This window comes from Callospermophilus lateralis, chromosome 9 (assembly GCF_048772815.1).
Source record: "Callospermophilus lateralis isolate mCalLat2 chromosome 9, mCalLat2.hap1, whole genome shotgun sequence".
Classification (NCBI taxonomy): Eukaryota; Metazoa; Chordata; class Mammalia; order Rodentia; family Sciuridae; genus Callospermophilus; species Callospermophilus lateralis.
In genome coordinates, this window is record NC_135313.1 from 33,599,654 (window position 1) to 33,623,666 (window position 24,013).

The window sequence follows — 24,013 nt, forward strand, 5'->3', positions numbered from 1 at the left end:
AGGTCTAATTGCACTTCAGGTCTTTCTGCTGGGTGTGCTAATGGCCGCTATCTGGCTGCCTCTTTGCAGGGTCGCTCCTCTGTGTGAGCACATCCCTGATGGTGTCTCTGCAAGCTGAAAAGGCATTGAGATTTTGGTACTGCAGCAAGGCAGAGCCTAGGGATGCTGAAACCCAGGTCCATCAGATTGCAGCTGGGTTTATTTGGGCCAGTCTGGGTCTGACAAGTCTGTGGAAAGCTGGAGACTAGGGGCAGTTTTGTTTTGTTTTTTAGAGGGGGGTGTGTGGCCACACAGGTTGGAGAAATTGGAGAAAACCGAGCTCTCTCCAGCTCAATGAGTCCTGAAGTGCATGGGGACACACGGGGCTGGCTACAATGGGTGGGAAAACTGGAAGAGGGTGTGAGGGCATCTTGCTATCAGCTCATCCACCAAATGGTCCAGCACCCACTGGATTGGAGCTAACATCAAACTTCTAACAACCCTACCTATCAGTGGAGAATGGAAGCTGAGAAAATTTTTGAAAGCCAACAGAAGCAATTGTTCAATTTTCCATTGAGACTTTCCTTTTTTTAATCTTTATTTTTAAATTTCTATTTTTTAATTTTTAATCCCCCCTGCACACTTCTACCATTGTAATGGTTAATTTGAATTGTCGACTTGATTGGATTAAGAGATACTGGTGATAAGAGGCTTATGGGTATGTCAATGAGGGTGTGTCTAGGAATGATTGGAAAGTGAGATAGCCAACTGAAATGGAGACCCTCCCTAAGTATGGTCAGCATAGTCTACTAGGATGATGGCTTGGATGAAATAAAAGTTGGAAGAACAAGAAAGCAGCAGCAGATGCAAGCTCATTCTTCTTAGAAGGGTTCTTGATTGTTGCTGCAATCGTCTGAGGATATCAGAGTCTTGCTTCTTCACTCTTCCAAAGTGGACTCTGCCAGCAAATCTCCAGAAGCTTTTGGCCTCATACTAGGGTAGCACAGTTAATCCCCCTTCTTCTGGGGCTTCAGCCTCTTGGACTGCATAGCTACTAGTTCTTCCAGCTCTCCAGCCTGCAGATGGTCATTGTGGACTATCTCACTACTGGTCGCATAAGCCAACCTGATAAATCCTCTGTTTATAAATATACTTTCTGTTGATTCTGTTCCTCTAGAGAACTCTAATACAACCATCTTTAAATCCAAATATTTTTTCACACATCAATTTATTGTGGAATGGAATGTCTGAATAGTATATTACAGTTTTGTTATGGATTCTTATATTTTTACTTTTTAAAATCTGTTTATATTTTTTTCTCTCACTTGTCTCCCTGGATTCTCTTTCTCACTTCTCTCATACTAACTGTCAACCTCTATTAATTCCTTCCTCACTCTTACTATAAATTTTTCCTCTCTTCTCTCCTTTCCATAAATATCACATTGTTCTCTTGTTTTCCATCATTTGAAATGGAAAGCCCTTTTACAAACTTACTATTTATATTGTAGACAGTAATTGAGCACATCATTTCTGTTTACTGCAACAAAACTCTAGAAATATTAATAGGAGATATTTGGTTTAAGGTTGTATATAGTTTACATTGGGAGCTGTACATATTGGTCTCTCTCTTAAAGGTGAGGTACTGGAAGCCTTCAAGGACACTATAAGACTACAGGATAGAAACTGTACTGCCTCTGATCCAGACCACTAGATGGGAAGATATAAACAACATGAAAAAAACAAGGGAACAAAGCACCTCAAACAAATCAAGATGTTCCAACAATAGAATCCATAGGCAACACAGTAGAAGAAATGTCAGAGAAGGAGTTTAGAAAATACATAGTCACACTCATCTTTGAAATAAAGAATGGTATTGGAGAGAAAATACAGGAAGTGAAAGATAACTTCAATAAAGAGGCAGAGATCATAAAAAAGAATCAAGCAGATATCCTTGAAATGAAGGAAACAATAAACCAAATTAAAAATTCAATGGAAAGTATCACCAACAGACTTAGAAGACAGAACCTCAGGCAATGAAGACAAAATATATACTCTTGAAAATAAAGTCAACCACACAAAGTAAATGGTAAGAAACCCATGAACATCACTTCCAAGAAATATGGGATAACATGCAAAGACTCAATTTAAGATTTATCATAATAGATGAAGGTATGGAGATACAAACAAAGGAATGCACAATCTTTTCAATGCCATAATATTAGAAAATTTCCCAAATCTAAAGAATGAAATGGAAAATCAACTACAATAGGCTTACAGGACCCCAGATGTACAAAATCACTGCAAACCCACACCAAGTCATATTATAATGAGAATGACTAATGTACAGAATAAGAATAGAATTTTAAAGGCTATGAGAGAAAAAAATTGAACTACATATGGGGGAAACCAATTCAGATTTCAGAACCCCAACTCTCAATGACAGGAGGTCCTGAAATAACATATATCAAACTCTGAAAGAAAATGAATGCCAGGGCTGGGGATGTGGCTCAAGTGGTAGCGCGCTCGCCTGGCGTGCGTGCGGCCCGGGTTCGATTCTCAGCACCACATACAAACAAAGATGTTGTGTCCGCCGAGAACTAAAAAATAAATATTAAAAAAATTCTCTCTCTCTCTCCTCTCTCACTCTCTCTTTAAAAAAAAAAAAAAATCATGTTCTTTAAAAAAAAAAAAAAAAGAAAAGAAAATGAATGCCAACTGAGAATTTTATGTCCAGGAAAATTAAGCTTCAGGTTTGAAGATGAAATAAAAACCTCCCATGATAAACAAAATTTAAAAGAATTCACAATTAGAAAGTCTGGACTATAGAACATTCTTGGCAAAATATTCCTTGAGGTGGAAAAAAAATGAAAAACAAAGAGAGGAACTACACTAAAGGAAAGGTCAATCAAAGGAGAAACTCAGTTGAGCTAAAAACCAAAAATAAACCAAAATGACCAGGAATACAAATCATATCTCAACAATAACCCTGAATGTTAATGGCCTAAACTCACAAATCAAAACACATAGACTGGCAGATTGGATATTTAAAAAGATCCAACAATATGCTGTCTTCAAGAGACTCACCTCCTAGGAAAAGACATTCAGACTGAAGGTGAAAGGTTGGGAAAAAAACATATTCACACAGATGGCATAAACAAGCAGGGGTTTTCATCCTCATATCAGATAAAGTAGACTTCAAACCAAAGTTAATCAGAAGGGATAAAGAAGGACATTTCACTGCTTAAAGGAATCATTCATCAACTAGACATAACAATCATAAATATTTATGCCCCAAACAAAGGAGCAACTACATACATCAAACAAACCCTTCCCCATTTCAAGAATCAAATAAACCACAACACAATAATATTGGGCAATTTTAACACACCTCTTTCACCACTGGATAGATCTTCCAAACAAAAACTAAACAAAGAAACTATAGAACTAAATAATACAATAAATTATATAGACTTAATGGACATACATAGAGTATTTCATTCATTAGCAAGCAAATACATTTTCTTCTCAGCAGGGCATAGATCCTTCTCTAAAATAGACCATGGGTTATGCCACAAAGCAGTCCTCAGCAAATACAAAAAAAAAATAGAAATACTACCCTGCAATCTATCAGATCATAATGGAATGAAACTAGAAATAAAAAAATAGAAGCTATTCCAACACCTGGAGACTAAATAGCATGCTATTAAATAATGAATGGATAGTAGAAGAAATCAGGGATGAAATAAAAAAAATACATACAGGTAAATGAGAACACCAATACAACACATAAAAATCTCTGGGACATCATGAAGGCAGTGCTAAGAGGAAAGTTCATTGCATTGAGCTCATATATTAAAAGAATAAAAAGTCTACAAATAAATGGCCTAACATTATACTTGAAAGTCCTAGAAAAACATCAAATCAACACTAAAGTAGTAGAAAACAGAACATAATTAAAAGCAGAGCTCAAATCAATAAAATTGAAACAAAAGAAACAATTGAAAAAATTGACAAAATGAAAAATTGGTTCTTTGAAAAAATAAATAAAATTGATAAACCCTTAGCCATACTAATAAAGAGAAAGAAAAACTCAAATTACTAAAATTAATGATTAAAAAGGAAATATCACGCCAAACACTATTAAAATTCAGAAGATGAATAGAGAATATTTTGAAAATTTATACTCAAATAAAATAGAAAATCTTAAAGACATCAATAAATTTCTAGAGACATATTATCTACCCAAACTGAATCAGGAGGATGTACACAATTTAAACAGATCATTTTCAAGCAATGGAATAGAAGACACCATCAAAACCCTACCAAGCAAGAAAAGCCCAGGACCAGACGGATTTTCAAGAAAGCCGGGGACCAGGCTGAATTCTACAAGACCTTTAAAGAAGAGTTTACACCAATACTCCTCAAATTATTACATGAAATAGAAAAGGAGGGAACCCTTCCAAACTCATTCTATGAGGCTAGTATCACCCGGATACCAAAACCAGACACAGACACATCAAGGAAAGAAAACTTCAAACCAATATCCCTAATGAACACAGACACAAAAATTCTCAATAAAATTCTGGCAAAGTGCATTCAAAAACACATTAAAAAGATAGTGCACCACAATCAAGTGGGGTTCATCCCAGGGATGTAAAGTTGGCAGTAGAACAGAGATCCTGCACCTAACAGAAGGAAAAATAGGCCCAAATCTTCACCATGTCAGCCTAGGATCTGACTTTCTTAACAAGACCCCTAAAGCACAAGAAGGTAAAACAATAGTTAATAAATGGAATGGATTCCAATTAAAAAGCTTTTTCTCAGCAAAGAAAACAATAAAGTGAGAAGAGAGCCTACAGATTGGGAGAAAATCTTCACCATATACCCCTCCGATAAAGCATTAATCTCTAGGATATATAAAGAACTCAAAAAGCTTAACACCAAAATAAATAAATAAAATAAAATAAAACCAAAAAACAAATAACCCAATCAATAAATGGGCTAAGGAACTGAACAGATACTTCACAGAAGAAGAAATACAATCCATCAACAAACATATGAAAAATCTTTCATTATCTCTAGCAATTAGAGAAAATTAAAACTACTCTTAGGTTTCATCTCACTTATGTCATATTGGCAATTAACAAGAACAGAAGCAACAATAAATGTTAGCAAAGATGTGGGGGAAAAGGTGAACTCATATATTGTTGGTGGGTTGCAAATTGGTGTAACCACTATGGAAAGAAGTGTGGAGATTCCTCAGAAAACTTAGATTGAATAAAAAAAAAAAAAAGAGAGAGAGAGATTCCTCAGAACCACCATTTGACCCAGTTATCCACCCAAAGGACTTAAAATCAGCATACTACAGTGACACAGCCACATCAATGTTTATAGCAGCTCAATTTACAATGGCTAAACTATGGAACCAACATAGGTGCCCTTCAACAGACAAATGGATAAAGAAAATGTGATCTATATGCATGATGGAATATTACTCAGCCTTAAAGAAAAATGAAATTATGGCATTTGCAGGTAAATGGACAGACCTAGAGAACACCATGGTAAGTGAAATAAGCCAACCCCCCAAACCCAAAGGCCAAATATTTTTCCTAATAAGCACCATAGTGGAGGTGAGGGGTAGGAAAGAATGAAGGAAATTTGGATTGTGCAGGGGAGAGTGAGGGGAGGGGTGGGGAAGTGGGAATAGGAAGGATGGCAGACTAAGGCAGACATTATTACCCTATATACATGTATTATTACACTACTGGTGTGACTCTGCACCATGTGCAGCCTGAGAAATGAGAAGTTATGCTCCATTTGTGTACAATGTGTCAAAATGCATTCTACTGAATGTATAACTAATTAGAACAAATAAAAATAAAAAATAAAGAGATTATTAATACAGTGGACAGTGTAGTAGAGACCTGCTGTTTAATGTATGATGTAGTTCATGATTGCCTATTATTCATGATGACATTAAATGCTGACCCTACAATTCCTATACAGGTGGTAATTAGTATTATAGAAGTGAAAGTAGACACACGACATTTATTTCGAGTTACTCCCCCTTTCTCTAGGAGGGGCTGGAAAGTGATTGGCACACTTCAAGTTCACAGAGCAGAGATCCTGCTGCTGAGCAATTCTTACAGCTCAGTAAAGTAACAGAGAACTTCACTCCACAAATGAACTAGCCTCACTTAAGCCTCAACAATACTTCAACATATAGAATAGGGGACAGAAAACCCCAAACCAACAACCAGGCCCCGAGTAAGAACAACTAGAGGGAGAACTCAGGTCTCACTCCTGGAAATCTACTCAAACATTAAAAATAGAAGTTTCAGAACAAAAAAGGTAACTAAACACAACAGGGCACACATATAAAAAAGGAAGAGAAATCCATCTCAACTGATGTGCAAGTCCAAGATCCTTGAAAACATGAGGAGCTGGAGATCTGGAGGAGAGACCCACCAGCCACTCGCAGCCTGGAGATCCGGAGGAGAGGCCCACCACATGTGGTTCAGAAATCGGGAGGAGAGGCCTGTCCCAGGCCCAGAGATGTGCGGTGAACCTTCCCGTGCTGGGGTTCCTTATTCACCAAAGTGTGGCTTCACAGCGCAACATCAGGGTACATATAAGCTTGAGGCTGCCACCACCACACAACTGGGGTATCACTGCTTGTATCAAGGGACAGCAATAAGGAATAAAATATCATCAAGGTCCCTGTGGGCCTCACTACACCAAAGGTATCTCTACTAGGGGTGCTAATGGTTATCCTGTTGCTGAGGTAACAGGGAGCTTGCATGGGGTTGCCTCTTTCTTCTTTCTCCTACTAACAGCCAACTTCTTATGATTACCCTCTCACTTATCATACAATCTAATACCTCCATATTCTAACATCCTACCTCATAAACATTTCAGGCCCCCCTTCTACCATTAGAAACTGTAAATCATTATGCAAACCTATTGACTATAAGGTAGAAGATAACCAAACTCATCATTTCTGATTATAGTGACAAAATAATAAATGTAAAAATAGAAGCTAACTGATATAGGGATGCACATTGGGTACATTGAGTGCTGTAATATTGATCTCTCCCTTAAAAGTGAGGTATTGGTAACCTATATAGACACCATAAGACAATAGGGCAGAAGCTGTCATACCTCAGATCTACACTGCAAGAGAGGAAAACTCATAGACATTATGAAAAAACAAGGGAGGAACGTGCCCCAAACAAACCAAAATACTACAACAATAGGATCCATACATAGCAAAGCAGGTGAAATGTAAGAGAGGGAGTTCAGAATATATATAACTAAAATTATTTGGGAATTAATTTAAGTGAGCAGATACAGGCAAAAATTGATCACTCCAACAAAGAGATAAGGGAGCAAATACAAGTTGCAAGATTACTTCAAGAAAGAGATACAGATACTAAAAACAAACAAACAAACAAAAAAAACCCCACAAATAGAAATTCTCAAAATGAAAGAAACAATAAGCCAATTAAAAAACTCAATATCAAAAACAGACTAAATCACTTGGAAGTCATGACCTCAGACAATGAAAATAAAATATATAAGCTTGAAAATAAAGTAGACCTCACAGTGAAGATAGTAAGAAACCATGAACAGAATATCCAAGAATTATGAGATACCATCAGACCAAGTTTAAGATTTATTGGGATAAATGAAGGTTCAGAGATTCAAACCAAAGGAATGCATAATCTCTTCAATGAAATAATAGCAGAAAATTTTCCAAGCATAAAGAATGAACCAGAAAATCAAATACAAGAGACTTATAGAACGCCAAATGTACAAAATTACAACAGATCTACATCAAGACACATTATAATGAAAATTCACGGCACACAGAATAAGGATAGAATTTTAAAGGCTGCAAGAGAAAAAAAAAATCAGATTCCCTATAAGGGAAGACCATTTCGGATCTCAGCAGATTTTTCAACCCAGACTGTCAAATCTAGGAGATCCTGGAACAACATATACCAAGCTCTAAAAGATAATGGATGCCAACCAAGAATCTTATATCCAGAAAAATTAAGCTTCAAATTTGATGATGAAATAAAGCCTTCCATGATAAACAAATTCAAGAAAGCCTGCACTTCAGAACATTCTTGGAAAAATATTCTACAAGGAGGAAATAAAAAACAACAGTGAAATTCTGCAAAGGGAAGAACTACAATAAAGGAAAAGCCAACCAAAGAAGAAACCAAGTCAAGCTAAATATAAATAAATAAAAATGATCTGTAATACAATTCATGTCTCTTTCAACTCTTTTTGATAAATTTTTACACATAAAATTTTTAACTACAATATCATCTGATTTTTCAGGTTTTTGTTTATTTCATATTTTTTTGTTTTCCATTTCTCTTCACAAAGTTATACAAATATGTTCTTTAAAAGTTTTAGCATTTTATATGTTATATTTTAATATATAATCAATCTGGTATGTGTGTATACATTGCCTATGGTATACATAGGTATATTTTATCTTTAAATTATTTCTTATAATTTAAAATCTATTATTTAATATTCAAGGATGAAAAAGATCAATCAGAGTAAAAATTGTTTAAAAAGGTAATTATAAAGTAAGGGAAAGGTTGAGAGTAACTAACAAATTTTGTGAAGCACCTTTCCTTCCATAAACTTGGAGAGGTAAGAGGTGAAATAACAGAAGAGCCATTATGAAAAACTTGTAGGAGAAGGTGACCTAACTGAAGTTATTCCCACCAAAAGCATGTAGAAACCAACTCACAGTCTAATAGAGTCTTATAGGAAGGATTAAAACACCTTACTCTACTCTTGTATATTCTAAGTTCATCTCTTCGGTGTCCCTTTCTGATGGAACTCAACAGGAAACCACATAACAAGGGGACTTATCATGCAGCCTTGTTATAGAGCATAAGTCTCACCAAAAGGTGAAAGTTGGAGAAAGGAGCCAATATGGCAGCCATTGGTTACATAAGGCCACTGAGTATTTGAAATGTGTCTAGCTTGAATTGAGGTATGCTCTGTGTTAAATAGACATTAGACTCCAAAGAATTACTAGCACAAAGAAATAAACATGAAATATCTTACTAACAATTATTCTCTTTGCAAATTATGTTGGTAATCCATTGGGTTAAATGAAAATATATTAAAATTAATTTCTCTATTTGTTTAATAAAAAGAAGTAAAGGAGAACAAAGTAACATTCTGTATCTTGATGGTAGTACTATATATTTCATATATATATGTTGTCATTTTTTATATTTATGTTATCAAAATTCATATAACTATAAAGCTGAATGGGGTAAATTGTACCATATATAAACTATATCTCAACAAACATGACTTTAAAAAGAAATTTAGTTCATGAAGTGTTTTAACAGTATTGGGCACATACTAACCACCTGATAAATAATGGCTATTATTATGATTCATTAAAACAACCAGCATCAAGCTGTTTCATAGTGTGGTAGGGAGGGGGAACATGCACAAAACTCAACTCAAAGTGTATCAAGGACCTAGAAATTAGACCAGAGAGCCTGTGTTAAACAGAAAAAAAAAGTAGGCCCTAATTTTCATCATGTCAGATTAGGCCCCAACTTCCTTAACAAGATTCCTATAGCACAAGAAATAAAATCAAGAATAAATAAATGGGATGGATTCAAACTGAAAAGCTTCTTCTCAGCAAAAGAAACAATCAGGTAGGTGAAGAGAGAGCCTACAGAATGGGAGCAAATTTTTACCGCACTCATATCAAATAGAGCACTAATCTCTAGGATGTATAAAAAACTCAAAAAACTTAATATAAAAAAAAACCCCACAAATAACTCAATCAATAAATGGGCCAAAGAACTAAACAGACACTTCTCAGAAGGTGATGTATAATTAATCAACAAATATATGAGAAAATGTTCAACATCTCTAGCAATTAGAAAAATGATAATTAAAACTACTCTTAAGATTTCATCTCACTCCAGTCAGAATGGCAGCTATTAAGAGTACAAACAACAATAAGTGCTGGTGAGGATGCTGGGGAAAAGGCACACTTATACATTGCTGGTGGGACTGCAAATTGGTGCAACCAATCTGGCAGGTAGTATGGAGATTCCTTGGAAAACTTGGAATGGAACCACCATTTGACGCAGCTATCCCACTCCTCGATTTATCCAAAGGACTAAAAAACAGCATGCTACAGTGACACAGCCACATCAATGTTTATAGCAGCACAATATACAAGAACTAAATTGTGGTACCAACCTAGATGCCCTTCAATGGATAATTGGATAAACTATGGTATATATACACAAATATATATTACTAAATAAATAAATATTATTAAATAATATTTATTTAGTAAATAAATATTACTCAGCATTAAAAGAGAATAAGATTGTGGCATTTGCAGGTAAATGGATGTAATTAGAGAATATCATGCTAAGTAAGCCAATCTCAAAAAACCAAAGGCTGAATATTTTCTCTTATATGTGGATGCTGATCCACAATGGGGGTAAGGGGAGAGCATGAGAGGAATGAAGGAACTTTAGATAGGGCAAAGGGGAAGGAAGGGAAGGAGGGGAAGGGAGGGGACCTGGGGGTAGGAAAGATGGTGGAATGAGATAGACATCATTATCCTAAGTACACATATCAAGACACAAATGGTTTGACTCTACTTTGTGTACAACCAGAGACAAGAAAAATTGTGCTCCATATGTGTACTATGAAATGAAGTGCATTCTGATATCATGCATAACAAATTAGAATAAATAAATAAGTTTTTTTAAAAAAAGAAAGGCATTTCAAATACATTCCAGCAAAATGCAATAAATAAAAACTGCTGGGCCTATAAGAGAACAAACTAGTAAGCCCATTAAATACACTCTGTGAAAACACAACAGAGTGCATCCAGGAGGTCTCACAAACCACAACATTATGTGTACCCCTGAACAACCCGAAACCACCCAAATGTCCTTCAATAAAGGAATGGTCAGGCAAACTAAGGTACAGACACACTATGGGAGAGCATATAGCAGTAAAGGATAATGTATTTCATCTTCTGAAATAAAAGTGAAGAGACATCCAAAAAGTATTGACAAAGCAAGAAAAACAAGTTACAATGTAATTTTTTAAGAAGTAATTGGACACAATACCTTTATTTTATTTATTTATTTTTATGTGGTGCTGAGGATTGAACCCAGGGCCTTGCATGTGCTAGACGAGAGCTCTACCACTGAACCACAACTCCAGCCCTACAATATAATTTTTAAAATCTACTTTTTAAAAATATTCAGAGATAATAGGTATATGTATAAAAGAAGAAAATAAAAATGAGGGAGGTTGTGCAAGCACACACTTTGAAGCCAAGATGTTGTCCCCTTGGAAGCATTGAAAAGATGACCAGGACTGGAGGGTGAAGGATTAAGGAAGGGAATTAGCCTTTTTTTTTTCTAGAATGTGTTAAGGAGAGTATTTGCAGACATTATCTGTGTAAAAAAAAATGCTGGTTTGAGTGGGTTATTTCATTTATGCAGTGTGCGAAAGTGGGTGAGGCAGAGCATTAAATGTGGCTGCAGGGGAAGTCCAGGGCAGGATGGTGCCTCCCAGGCCAGATGAGGAGACCACACCACAGAAGAATGACATCATCATATTTGTTTTTAAAACAAAATATTAGAGTCTAAGTCCTTAAGAACTTGAAATAACTAAAATCTTACTCCCCCCCACACACAAATAGCAAAAACTTTCATACATCTCTCAAAGAAACCAAAAAATCTAGTAGACTAAATAGAACGATGGCCATAGAGGATTTGAGTGGCACAGTTGATGAATGCTAACAACGCTCATTTACTATCAGGACACACCACATCTTCCTTTTCAAACACGTGAACTGATCATAAAATATTGACCACAAAATCACCATAGATTTCCAGAGCCTAGAAATAATACAACCCATAGTCTGTGACTCCAAGGCACTGGAGTTAGACATTAGCAATGACGAATAGCCCCAAATGAATACTACTAAAAGGGCTACCCACCTTAACATGGCTTTTTCAACACACGGTGATTAGAACAAGGGGGCAAACTTCTCAAAACAAACCCAAATGGATACTAACTGAACTCCTTACATCAAAACAAACTGCAGATGGATCAAAGATTTGAAACTTTAAAAAGTACTAAGAAAAACAAGATAATTTTTAAAATGATTTTGCTGATGAAAAACTTTTGCAAATATAACAGAGAAACTAAAAGCTACTTAAGATTGATTTTTGCCCTTAAACAATAAGTAAAATATTTTGAAAAAGTAACCCAAACAAGATTTAAAAGTAAACTTTGCAGTAGGGAAAAAAACAGCATCATACATGATTTTTCATGGGGGAGGGGCTAATTTTCTTAAGTTTCCTGTAAGTCCTTTTTTTTTTTTTTTTTTTTTTTAAACGAAAGAGGCCATTAACCACAATACACAAGCAAGTAAGGATCACAAGACGACAGTTCTTAGAAAAGTACCGGTAACTTTCAATTTTAAGACAAACAGATTTTAAGCCTTTGAAAAGATGTTCAATTTCTTTTCTGTTTTTGAGATGGGGCCTAGCTATGGTGCCCAGGGCGGCCTCAAACTCAGGATCTGCAACTTTAGCCTCTCAAGAAGTTGGGATAATAGGCATAAACTATCTTGCCCAGCTAAAATGCTCAAGTTCATTTACAATAAAAAAATATTGAAATTATTACAATAGGCCATTTTGGCAAGGTACAAAAATTACAATACACAGTGTTCAGATGGTGGAAATAAAAACACATAGGTATAATGTGTTGTTGTTTTTCCAGTACTAGGGATTGAGGCCAATGGCCAATGAGTACCACTGAATTATGTCCCCAGCCTTTTTGAGTCTAAATTTTGAGACTTCTTGACTCAGCCTCCAGAGTCACTGGAATGATAGGCACACACCATGATGCCTAGTAGTTAAGTATAATTTGGCCTTCTCTGTTGAAATATAAAATGAACCTGGAACCTACAATTTCAGGATTCCGATTTAATTTCCTACATCCACTTAAATATAAGTGTACTAAAAAGCAGTACACTTACATTGCAATATTAGTTGAAATAACAACTGACCCAAAACAACTGTTTATCTGCATAAGAAGGGTTAAGTATGCTAACATACACAAGGGAACTCGATTCAGCTATTAGACAAGATGGAAAGATAGGTTGTATATTTGTTGATCTACATAATGAATTAATTTGTATATTCACAGATTATGGGCCTATTTGTGTATTCCCAGATCTCTGACTCACACAGGAGTCAGTGGTACCTGAGGAAAGCAGAGCTGTGGACCTGCATATGTATGTGGGGAGAGCAGGGGCGAAGTGAAAGTGAAAAATTTTGAAGTGCTTTTTGAAAATTCTTTGCCCCTTTGCACCGTTTTACCAACTGCAACTTTGACCAGGTGCCTGCATTATGTGTTCTAAATGTACTTACACTTAAAATCTCTTAAAGACCTATTTTCATTTATATGCTAGAAGATATAAACTTGTCCAGTTCTGTTTGATAGCATTAAATCAACTGTTCTTAAATTTTTAAATCAATTTTAACCTCTGTTAAAGTCCAAAGACAAATACCTAATAATACCTATATTTCTAGAATTATTTTAGGAATGCAGATCACACTCAAGGGATAATGCAGGCTTTCTCAACAGAGAGATACCTTTGGAATAAAGCAAGAAATACTCAATCAAGAGAGAATGAGGGGCTGGGGATGTGACTCAAGCGGTAGCGCGCTCGCCTGGCATGCGTGCGGCCTGGGTTCAATCCTCAGCACCACAGACAAAACAAAGATGTTGTGTCCGCCGAAAACTAAAAAATAAATATTAAAAAATTTCTCTCTCTCTCTCTCTCTCTCTTTCCTACTCTCTCTTAAAAAAAAAAAAAAAAAGAGAGAGAGAGAATGAGGACCATCTCAAGAATGAGAATGAGAAACAACCCACCTAATATTTCACTCTTTTTCCTACCAAATATTTTATTCACATACATTTTCCATTATGTTTGAACACATCACATTTCTGCTGTATAAGCAGGTTTTGTCACTAATAATATTGCAGGAATATTGTGATTTTTTATTTTTTTCTTCTACAACGTGAATTTCAAATTCACAAAGCATTTAATGAATGGATGGACTATGATTTATATAACCAGTCTCTTGTTACATTTTAAATGATTTTAAGATGCAAATCTCTGAATACATCTCTAATTATTTTCTTAGAATAATTTCCTGGAAGTAATATTATCAGGTCAAAAAGGAGTGAACCTTTTTAAGATTCTTATTACATATTCAACAGCATTTTCTGACATCATACAATATAAAATAATAATAATAATATGTTCCAAGGCTGCAGTGACATGATGTGTGTGTTTTGACACTTGTCTCCCGTGGCCATCTTAGCTCACTCATCTCATTACCTTTGCAATAATATGGCAATGCTTTTTAAGTGGATTTTCTATCAAATCATAAATGACATTTAGCAGGGAAAATGCCTAGGAGGATTAGATATATTTAAATATTTAGATATACTCCATGTATGTATGGTATGTCAAAATACCTTCTACTGTCGTGTATAACTATTTAGAACAAGAAAAAGGGGGGGGGAGAATAAATAAGAAATTTTTTTAAAAATTTCAAGATTTTAAAAAAATCTTTACAGCAGATGCTATAAAGCTTCAGATTTTATTCTAAAATGTTACAAGTGAAAGGCAGTGAGGGAATTCAATGAAGAAAGGCTAATAATAATAATATTTTAATGGCTAAAATTACAAAACAAAAAAAAAAATCTTAAAAGTTAAAAATAACCACAAAAGCAGGAGAATTTAATAGATGCACTCTAGCAAAGAGCAGGTCTGGGCCTAAGGAGCCAGGGCTAGAAGCTGAATCAAACCCTCAGGCTTTCACTCCAGAGTCTGGACTCTGCCACTGCCTTACCAGTCACGATCAGGATGAGGCCTGCTAATCTCATTGAATAACCGTGCAGCATCCCAGCTCCTTAGTGATTTGGACAACTACCTCAAAGTGCAGGGGCAGAGGACAAAACTCGCATGACAGATGTCTGTCTGTCATTTAAAGCTTGAGAATCTCTGAAAGATCTTCTCAGGGTGAAACTCTAAAGGGATACTACTGCTACTGTTTCCAGTTCTGGGTGACCCCCCAGACCATGAGCTCCCTAGAACCTAACAAACTTCCCTCTGCACACAAACACTACCGACACCAGGACCCTGAGCCTAGGGTACTAATGAACCAGTAAAGGCAGTCAACCCTCAACAAAATTTATAACTAACCCTGTCATTTGTAAACCAAATGCAATTTATAACTTCACCTGTAAAATGCTTAATCCTTCAAAAGTACACATGTGATTTTTTAAATCTGTGCTCTCCCTGTTATATCATTTTTCTGGGCTGGTTCGTTTTTGTTAATTTCTTAAAAAGGGTTGAACTGCTAAAAGTGTGTGTGTGTGTGTGTGTGTGTGTGTGTGTAGTGGTGGGTGGGGAACTGTAGTGACCAAATCAGTTCAGATTTAAATTTCAATGTTGGTTTCTTTTCTTTGGCGAGTTTGGCCGGGATAAGGATGAGGCCTACTACAGACAGCTGTACCCAAGTACAAGAACTTTTCAGAAACCCCTAGGACTGCACCAACCTAAGCTGGAAGGGCCTGGGGATCTGGATACTGTGTGGGGCCCTCAGCAAATCCCACAACTCTCATGGCTTCCCCATCAACACTCAATACACGGACCTCCTCCAGGGCCACATGGCCTCCAGATCCCACATTCGGCAGCCCCCAGAAAGCTCTAGAATGAAAGACCTTCCTCCCCAAAGCCTAGCCAACCTTACCAGAGGCAAATCCTGGGTCCCTCACAACAGCAGCACCTTCCTCGCAGGTCTCTTCTATGACTGTCTGTGCATCTAAGACGGGAGGCAAAAGCGAATCAAAACTTGAAGGGGCAGAACCTTCTATACTTCCTGCTTGCTGAGTCACAAACACTATAGGAAGAGGGCTGGCTCTGAGCAGCTTGAGTGGCACTGTCTACTTTTCCAGCTGAAAAGAGAGGCTGGGGTGTATGGAGCACAGCTAGACAGGAATCCTGGACACCTAACTTTGTTCTGGCTGCGACTTTGGATGAGTCATTTAACTTCCTGACCCCATTTCCTCCCTCCACATGAACAATTGAGACCAAATGATAACCAAGAACACTTTCTCTTCATGTTTCAGAATCTTAAAGATTTTTCTGTGCTAACCAACATGACTTTAATTTTTTCATTCAATAAATATTTCATGAATGCGTTCCAGCACCAGAGAAGGAGTAATGATATCTAGAATATTTGAAAACTGCCTACAAATTAACAAGAAAAGGAAACTCTGTAGTGGGACAACAGATATGAACATGAAGTTCCAGGTTGCAGACATTCAAATAGCGAAAGTGTAGGAAGGCATGCTTAAATACATTGGCAGCCTGCAAAATGCATTTGTCCCTGTTGGTTGGCAAAGGTTTTCAAGTTGGATCAGGTCAGGGATTGGTGGGCAGGTGGGGCTGTGGAAGTTTAGGGCTTGGTCTGATTGGCCTCATATCCCCACCAGCAACTCCTCTGCCATGAACCAACTATGTTCTCATATTGTCCTCAGTATTTGTGAGAGCTGGAAATGTGAATCTGATTTTTATGCACCCAGTTACCACACCATACCCCAAAAAGGTGTTCAAATATTTGTGTCGATCTAAAAAAATAAAAAGACTTGGCATCGTGTAACAACAAGCACTAGTTTGAAATTGGTACCCACAAAGTCGATAGAACCGGAAGAGCAGGGTGCTCACTTAAAAAAAAAAAAAGTAAGAAATGAAATGAGCAAACTAAAATAGAACTAATATCAATATGTGAAGATAATTGTGAACACTTACTGAGTACCTTAGTAGTGCCTGTCAGTATTGTTAGTGGTAGACAGGCCTTATCTCCTTCAATTTTTACAATGCTCTTGGGATGTATTATTTAATTTAATTTAATGATGAGCAAACAGAAGTACAGAGAAATTACTTGCCCAAGGCCACGTAGTTTTAAAAATAGCATACACATCCCAAAACACACTTTGATATAGATTAATTCAGGGACTCATGTGAAAAGCATTAGAGAGCTGTCCTAGAAGATCAAGAGGGTGAGAAGGAAGGAGAGGGCTGTGGATGTCAAACAGGAGGACTCCAGGCATCTCCAGCCCACAGAATGATTAACTCAGATCCAAACAAAAGAGAAAACAAACATGAGTCGATCAATATAGTTTTCTGCAATTCTTCAAATTGGTTCAGAGACAGTGTCTTGGGCTGAGGCTGGGGAGACTGTGGGGATGGAAGTGCAACAGATTCAAAGAGTGTCAAGGCAGTCACTGTGATTCAGAGGAACCAAGGAGAAGTGGACACAGCAGAAAGTGTGTCCCCCGCTGGGCAGGACAGGGGGAGGCCTCTGGGTTTCCAGTAGAAGAAGCCACCACTGCACCAGGCACTCACCTGATCCAACCTTTTCCGGAACCATCCCAGTCACCACGTCCCCCAAACTGCCTAATTCCAAATGCTTCAATATCCAAGACTCGTCCACAGGGGAGAAAATCCCCGAAAAACAGACTGGTGGGGGGCGGGGACTCCAGGAAGAAGCTTTCTTTTACTTTCGATCACTCTACCGGCTTGTCTCCTCCAGCTCCCTTCTTCCTGTTTCTCTGTTCTCCCGTCCAGAATTTACTAGTGAATTTAGCAGGATTTTTAAAAATTACCAGAGATAAAGCAAGGAGCACCTGTGAAAGAAAACATTTTCTTCCAGCAGAAGGGCAGACTCTGGTCTTTGGCAAAAGAGAAAGAAAAATTCTCAGTCAAAAGAACCAGAGTCAACTTTACACCCCAAACTGGAAGGACAGAGATGACTGGCTCCAACAGGAAACTTTGAATATTTAAAGGAGCCTGTGCTGATTTCCAGCCTCTCCAGAGGGAAATGACAGCTAATTCAATGCACCCACTGCCAATAAGGAAGCTGGACATAACTTTGTTGGAAAGCATTTGTGACTCCATTTAGTATAAATAAATAAAACAGCAAATTTTGTGCTGTTAATTCTTTGCAGTGAGTCCAGGGGTGGGATTTTCCCTCTGTGCCCTGGTCCAAAGGATCAAAGCTGGTCTGTAGCTAAAACATGGGAAAATTGTACATTCACTCAAAGGAGAAGGGGTTCTGGCCCAGTATGGACAATACTCGAGTCCCTGGCTATGTTCTCAGAAATTGTAGCTCATGTGATTGTCGAGGTGAGCCTGGAATAGAAGTCATGTGAGTGTGATCTGGCCTAGTCCCTGAGCCCCACACCCTCTCTTTGCCACTCTCAACCTGTTTCCTGTTTGAATTTCTCCTTTTGCCTTCAAATTGTGTACATTTTTATAAACAAGGCAGTAACACTGGAGCCACAACTGTACACTGCATCCCTTTTGTGAACTGTGACTAATTCTCACAGTAGTACGGGGGATTATTCTCCCATATTATGGATGACAAAACTGAGGCTCAGTCACATGGATTGAAACACCATCCCAAGACAAGGATTTCCCACTATCTGATAGGACTTGAGCACTTTAGCACTCCAGGGGTGGAGGAGGTATAGACCTAACCTTCCTCTCTCTCTTCCACAGACTTCCAAATTGCCAAATTCATTAACCACCTTCATAGGTGCCATCTTGTTCCTATGAAAGTTGTGGTTAAGTGGAACATCTGGGAAAAGGGATGTGAGATGCACCACTGGGACTGTCTTGGTCTCAGCATTGGAGGCTTCTCCTCTCCTATACTCCATCCCGCCTTACATGAACTTCTGACTTCCACTCATACACTTTGCCACCTGTAGGGACTTCTGGCTGGTTGACCCTGTGGTAAATAATGACATTTATACTCTCAGCACTATTAGAGTATTTCTTTTACAAAAGTCATGTTGTCACCTGCCTTTCACCTACCAATGAAGATGCACATATAGGTATTAGTAAGAGATTTCTAAGAATTCAAATATCCCCATTCATTGAGCACATGGCACTATACCAAGTAAGATGGTGTTGTGGTTTAGATGTGGGGTGTCCCTCTAAAGTTCATGTGTGAGACAAGGCAAGAAGGTTTAGAAGTGAAATGATTGGGTTATGAAAGCCTTAACCCAATCAGTGGGTTAATCCCCTGACAGGAATTAACTGAGTGGTGACTGTAGGCAAGTAGGGGTAGCTGGAGGAGGTGGGTCATTGGAGGCATGCCTTTGAGGTATATATATATATTTTTTTTTTAAATATTTTTTTAGATGTGGATGAACCTTTATTTTATTCATTTATTTATATGTGGTGCTGAGACTCGAACCCAGTGCCTCACACATGCTAGGCAAGCACTCTGCCACTGAGCCACAACCCCAGCCTTGGGGTATATGTTTTTTGAGCTGAGCTTAGTTTCTCTCTCTCTCTCTCTCTCTCTCTCTCTCTCTCTCTCTCTCTCTCTCTGCTTCTTGGTGACCACATCCCCAGCTGCTTTTCTCTGCCACACCTTTCTACCAAGATGTTTTGCCTTGTCTTGGGCCCCGAGGAATTGAGTCAACCATCTGTGGGCTGAGACTTCTGAAACTGTGAGCCCTAAAACAAACTTTTCCTCCTTAAAATTGTTCTTGTCACGTCTTTTGGTCACAGCAGTAAAGAAGCTGACTGAAACAGATTGGGAACCCCAAATAGGCAGATAATCAATCTCATTCTCAGATTGATTGCCAGGTATGATATTGCTAACTCTGCTCACATGAACATGTGCTTCAAGCATATGTTGAGATAATTGAATCAGAAAGTGTCCTGCACAATTTGTCTTTGACCCTCACTGAGATTGTTAATAGTACTACTTTAGCTTCAAAGGCATGACAGAGCCTCAAATTCCTCAAATAATATTAGAAAAATGCATAGCCTTTCTGCTGGCCAAGGAGAGGGCTGTTTAATTGGCAATGACTCATTTTGTACCTGGATCAACAAGCTTGCCAAAGTAAAACCATTGACAGGCTTAGGAAAAATTCTCTCTCTAAAGTAGACCTAGTGGATTACCTTTTTTTGGCTTGTCCATGTTGAAGCTTGGGGTTATGCTGTATCCTCCAGGGAGGCTTTATCATGCTGCTTGGAGTGATCTTGATCATGACCCTGGTCTGTTGTGACCTCAGACTATTAACCTGATTCAGCACACAGGCCCTCAAAGACCAACCCATTTGGATCCATGAATTATGGAGATGATTATAGGATTTTTCTACCACAGTGTCTTAAAAGGATCCATGATAGAATAATCTATGTTCCTCTTATGAGTTTCAAAAAATCAAAAGATGAAGTTGAGGAATCTGGTTTCAGGACCAAATCCTATGTTAGAATATTTCTGGCCTGACTATAGGCAATTACAAAGGCTTTACCTGGCAGGCCTCCCAAGGGAAAACTACCCTCCCCACACAAGACTCAGTGCAGAGGCAGTGGGTGGCAGTGTCTGAAGGGAGGCACAGCCGGGAAACTTCTGCTCTCCTCAAGTTGACCACAGCTTATGAGTGTTCAGTGAACTTCAAATCCTCTAACTCGTTGGAGTGGGATGATTTTTATCAAGTTAGGACTTTTCCTTTGGAACCAGGCACAGTGTCACACACCAGTAATTCCAGCTACTTGGGAGACTGAAGCAAGAGGATCACAAGTTCATGGTCAGTCTTGGCAACTTAATGAGACCATATCTCAAAATAAAAAATAAAAAGGACTAGTGATGTTGCTCATGGTAGAGTGCCCCTGAGTTTGGTATCCAGTCCTAAAAAAAAAAAAAAAAAAAAATTACAGAAGAGGCATTACATTATTCAAAAAAATTTCAGGTTTTCTGGAGATGATTATAGGATTTTTCTGCAACAGTGTCTTAAAAAGAAATTATTTATGTTGTGCTTGTGGATTCAGGGGTATGTGCATCTTGCAAACTGAATTGGGATCTGGCTATAAATATAACCAGCCCATGTGGAAGAATAGAACATTCTGAACCACTTTTTATTTTAGAATGCTGCCTGATTATAGAATTACAAACAAAGCCAATTAAAAATTGAGTTAGAAAATTTTTTTCTGTCTTCTGTCTACCTCAATACAGAAAATTTCCTGAGTGTAAATTGATTAAAAATTTCTTTTTATTACTTATTAAATGGAAATGCAATTTGACCTTTTTATGTATATGAATTCTTTTTCATCATTTTATCAATTTTATTTTATGGTGGTAAGAACATTTAAAAGAAATGTAACCCCTTAATAAAAATTTTCAATGTACAATACAGTGCTGTGGATGAGTCTGTACAATGTTGTACAGAAAATCTCTAGAACATACTTATCTTGTTTAACTGAAGCTTTATGACCATTTCACCCACTCCCCAGCTCCATTTTTCAATTGTATAAGTTTGGCTATTTTAGATAGCACATATGAGTAGAATCATGCAGTATTTGTCTCTGTGACTGGCACATTTCACTTAGCACAATGTCTTCAAGGTTCATTCTTGTTGTCACAAATGGCAAAATGTCCTTCCTTTTTAAGGCTAAATGATATTCCATTTTCTTTATTGTGCTCGTTCATATCTTGATGGGAATTTATGTTGCTTCCACAACTTGGCAATTGTGAATAATACTTCTCTGAATGGGGGAGTTTGATATACTTTTTTTTTTTTTTTTTTTTTTTAATGCTAGGTATTGAACCAAGAGCCTTGTACATGCCAGGCAAGTGCTCTAATATGGAGCCATATCACTGGCCCTTGTAATATACTTTAAAATCAGGGGGTGTAATACCTCTCTAACTTTATTCTTCTTCCTCAAGATTATTATTAGCTTGAGAAAATCAAAGATGGTGGAAGAGAGGAAGTCATGTTCCTGGCTGCCCTGTGGCATGAAATCAAGAAAGCAGACAGGCAACTTCTCTGCAAGGTGGGTGAACAAAATAAAAGTGGGATGGGAGGGGGTACTTACTGGAATTTAAAACTGGACATTCAAAGCAGACAGGGGACATAGGGGGATGGATATAATTGAATAAGGAAAAAATTCCCAGAGGCACAGCTGCTGCCACAGCCGGCAGGAAGCTCCAGCCAGAGAGGTCCCTCCATGAGCATAGTAGAGAGATAAGGGAATTAAAGGAACCTACATATTAGGGAGGTTTGAGGCATGTCTGGGTACAGAGCATTAAAGACCAAGGTCGTTGCCCAACAAACCTGATGGATTTGATGCAGGATGTTCATGGGTGGGGAAAAAAAGCCTCCATCTCTCCAGGCAGCATGTGGAGGACAAAGGAAGGAAAAATTTTGCAGCTGTGTTGTGGGGACCAGCAACAGAGGAAGCCAATTCCTGGCAAACCTGAGTTTGGCCTGAAATACAGGCCCAGTGAACACACGCAGCATGACCTAGACTGTGCTTAAGTGACCAGAAAAAAAAAAATCAAACATGGAGAGGGGTTTACATAGGGGACAACTGGTTGCAGAAACCCACTCAGCTCTACCTCTCCCCCTCCAATCCGACTACTTGCAGAACTGGCTGGGAGAGACACATCTGGCCAGGAACCTGGAAGGGCAGGCGCAGGGGAAATTGGAAACTGAAACTGAGACAAGGAAACATGAGATCTGCGGGTAACCTAGGGAACTAAGAATTGGCTCCATTACCACACAAGTGGAATCCAGGGGAAATCCCTGGGGTAAAGTCTTCCTATATGGACCAGCAAGTAGTGGGTGCTGAAGGTGTGCTGATATAAAATCTCCAGACCAACTAGCATTCAGCAAAGAGGCTGGAGCCCATCAAGCTTAAACCTGGCCTCCAGGAACTCTCACTCTAGCACTGCTAAGAAGAAAAGCTGAGAATATTTTGAACTCCAACAGAAAGAATTCTTAAACTTTTCATCAAGATTTTTTTTTTAATTTTTTTTCACTGATTAGTTGTGACCTTAATTGTACATGGATATTTGTAAATTTTCCTTTTGTCCCCCCTCTCCTCATCTCTAGCATTTATGAAGCCAGTTATTTTACATGTTTTAGTTTTTTGTGAACTAGGGTGTTTGATTAATTTATTTTAGTTTTATTTGGTATTCTTTTATTAAAGTTTTTTTAGTTATACATGGACATAATATCTTTAGTTTATTTATTTTTATGTGGTGCTGAGGATCAAACCCAGTGCTTCACATGTGTGAGGCAAGGGCTCTGCCACTGAGCAACAACCCCAGCCCCTTGTTTTTATTCTTTTACTTTCAACTTTTTAAAAATTTCTGCTTTATATATATGTCTTTATCCTACCTGTTTCCCTTGATTCTCTCTTCTTCTGCTAACAGCCAATATCGATTGTTCTCTCTTTCACTCTTACTTTAATCTTTCACTTCTGTCTTTTCACCTCCTCCTTCATAATCATCACATCCTTTATCACTTCTGTTCTCTCCCTATCCACCATTTGAAACTTTTGCAAACTTGCTGTTTATGTTATAGGCAATAACTGATCATATCATTTGTTTATTGTGATAACATTGTATACAACATTGTAGGAACTATTTAGTTTAATGCTGTAAATTGTTTGAGCTGGTTGTTTTTATCATTTGTCTCCCCCTAAACAGGGAGGTACTGGAAACCTTCAGGAACATGATAAGTCCACAGGGTAGAAACTGTGTTAGATAGGTAGATACACAAACATCAAGAAGGAAGGGAACAAATTGCCCCAAGCAAACCAAGATACTCCAATAATAGAATCCATTGACACTAAAGTGGAACAAATGTCAGAGAAGGAGTTTAGAATGTACTTAGTTAAACTGATCTTCAAAGTAAAGGATGATGTAATAGAGCAAATACAGGTAGCAAAACATCACTTCAATAAAGAGAGAATCTGAAGAAAAGAAAAAAAATCCTTGAAATGAAGGAAACAATTAAATAAACCAAATTTAAAATTAAAGTGAATGCATCACCAACAGATAAGACCACTTGGAAGACAGAACCTCAGGCAATGAAGACAAGAATATAT

The 24,013-nt window shown here is 37.6% G+C and overlaps 1 protein-coding gene across 2 annotated transcripts in view; it reads right to left on the bottom strand.

Moving 5' to 3' along the window:
• Casp8 (caspase 8) overlaps nt 1-17,869 on the bottom strand; it is a 39,431-nt gene extending 21,562 nt beyond the window's left edge. The window contains exons 1-2 of one of the 2 annotated variants that reach the window (XM_076865685.2): nt 17,510-17,869; nt 15,852-15,923 (exon numbers count right to left, since the gene is read on the bottom strand). In XM_076865685.2, the coding sequence (XP_076721800.2) occupies nt 15,852-15,923; nt 17,510-17,534 (97 nt within the window). In that variant the 5' untranslated portion in view covers nt 17,535-17,869. The remainder of the gene's footprint in view (nt 1-15,851; nt 15,924-17,509) is intronic. The other variant, XM_076865686.2, reaches the window with a different exon arrangement.
• Nucleotides 17,870-24,013: the final 6,144 nt, after the last annotated feature.